The sequence below is a fragment of the Labeo rohita genome, unplaced genomic scaffold, assembly GCF_022985175.1.
Source record: "Labeo rohita strain BAU-BD-2019 unplaced genomic scaffold, IGBB_LRoh.1.0 scaffold_2074, whole genome shotgun sequence".
Lineage (NCBI taxonomy): Eukaryota > Metazoa > Chordata > Actinopteri > Cypriniformes > Cyprinidae > Labeo > Labeo rohita.
In genome coordinates, this window is record NW_026128302.1 from 7,004 (window position 1) to 9,082 (window position 2,079).

General features: G+C 37.4%; 1 gene segment (V, D, J or C); it reads right to left on the reverse strand.

Moving 5' to 3' along the window:
* Positions 1 to 1,070: 1,070 nt before the first annotated feature.
* On the reverse strand, positions 1,071 to 1,527 carry LOC127159313 (Ig heavy chain V region 914-like). The segment is given in 2 exon segments: positions 1,071 to 1,372; positions 1,485 to 1,527. Coding segments are annotated over 2 exon segments (345 nt in total).
* Between the last annotated feature and the right edge of the window lie 552 nt (positions 1,528 to 2,079).

Genomic DNA, 2,079 nt, shown 5'->3' on the forward strand with positions numbered 1-2,079 from the left:
ATTGTATAATGCATTAAGGCGGCTTCACACCGAACGCGGAAAGCGCTGCGCTTGTCGCTGGGTTCAGTTCAGCCCTTCAGAGCAGCGGCAAAAGTTCATTTGAACAACTGATTTGAACTTTGTCTGCGGCGTGCGCGCAGAAACAAGGCATCCACGCAAGGCGGAAAAAATTGAAACGAATGGGTTTCATAGCACAGCACTTTCTGCATTCGGTGTGAAAGCCGCTTCGTGCACCATCCTTTATCATTACTCCAACTAATGAGACAGACAGACAGTCAAGCTGCATCAACCACAAATTGTCAGACTACAGTGGGTCCACAGCTGAACAACAGAACTACAGAAGCATGATTTAGCCGGTTAGTATGACATGTGCAGGGTTGTTACACAACATAACATACACAACTACTCATTTTGAACGATCACTAGAAAATACAATCTTTATAGATTCATCATCTTTTGGAAGTGAATATAAAACAAATTTACTCACAGCGTAGGATACAGCGTCCTCTGTATAATGTATGTGTAAATTTCAATGTGAGGTAAACCACATGGAAATTTGACTGTTTGTGGGTGGGCAAGTTCGAGACGTAGAAGGTGGGCGGACATTATGCAAATGTGTTACTTCGTGACGTGTGGCCGTAACAGATAAAGATTCGAATTGCTGACAACTCGTTCAGGCAAATGTGAACCGACTCTTTTTTTTGATAGACAATAACTTTATCTATCGTGCGCTGTCGACTTCACAATTTTGCAGATAGTTTATGTTCACATACAGCTGCATGACACACTGCATGAAAGGACATATTTGAAAAGGCATAATAGGGGCACTTTAATGATTAGTTATTCTTGTTTCCAGAGTAGTTAATAGTAGTAGCTAAAGTGTTTCTGTACTCATTTATCCTGCATTTCTTTTTGCATAGTTACCTGTTAATGATGAACCATTATTTTAAAATGCTACCAAAGAATTACTTAAGAGTTTTGAATAACATTTAAAAACAAGTGATATTTTGTATTTTGGGGATGTTTGCAATTAAATTGCTGTTGTGATTTGATGCATGACTAGTTTTTGCTCAGCCCTGCAGTCTTTTGTGTAACTGTGAGCTTCGTGCACAGTAATAAACAGCTGTGTCTTCAGTCTTCAGGCTTTTCACCTCTAAATACAGCATGTTTTTACTGGTGTCTTTGGTGATGGAGAACTGGCCCTGTAGAGACTGAGCATAATATGCACTTGAGCCAGTGTCTATATATCCAATCCACTCCAGGGCTTTCCCTGGTTTCTGACGGATCCAGTACATATAATAGCTGCTCATTGAGAATCCAGACACAGTGCAGGACAGAGTCACTGATTCTCCAGACTTTTTCACCACAGAATCTGAGGAGGTCAAAGACTGACCACTAACAGCAGAAAAACATGGAATAAATAATGTTAGATGATTTAGAGCAGTGTGATGTCCTCAACAATTCAGAAAAATTAAGTTTCTCACATGAAATGATCAACAGCAGAACTCCATGCAGTAACACTTCCATCGTGACCCAGAAGCTGTGAACTACAGAGTAAAATATTTAGCTGCACTGCAGCTGCACACAAACACTGACTGAGAATTTTGTTTTATAGCACAAGTCTTTTAAAAGTTTAAGTAACATTGACCCTCCCTACATCACAACATTTGCATATATTTTGAAAAAAGCTCTGGCAACACTGGAACTGAGAAAATGTATTTATTTATTTATTTTTCTTTTCTTTTCTTTTATTGAATTCTGATTTATATAATACATCGTTCACATTTTATTTTCTTTTTAGGGCAGTACATTGGATTGCTGACTTGTTAGTGTACAGTATATTTACAAAAATACATTTCAAATTGCATTAACTCATCAAATCAACTTAAACATCTATACAGATAATTTAGATAAAACAATGTGCTCTTTTGTTATTTCACAGCAATGTTTATTTACCCAGTTACTAATTCTGGCATAGTGAATAAGATAAAACAGGCTGTCATTGGTGTTTGTGCAGTAAATATTAGATATTTTATGATTGGTCTTTTTGGTAGCAGTTAATATGTTGGTTTACATAGA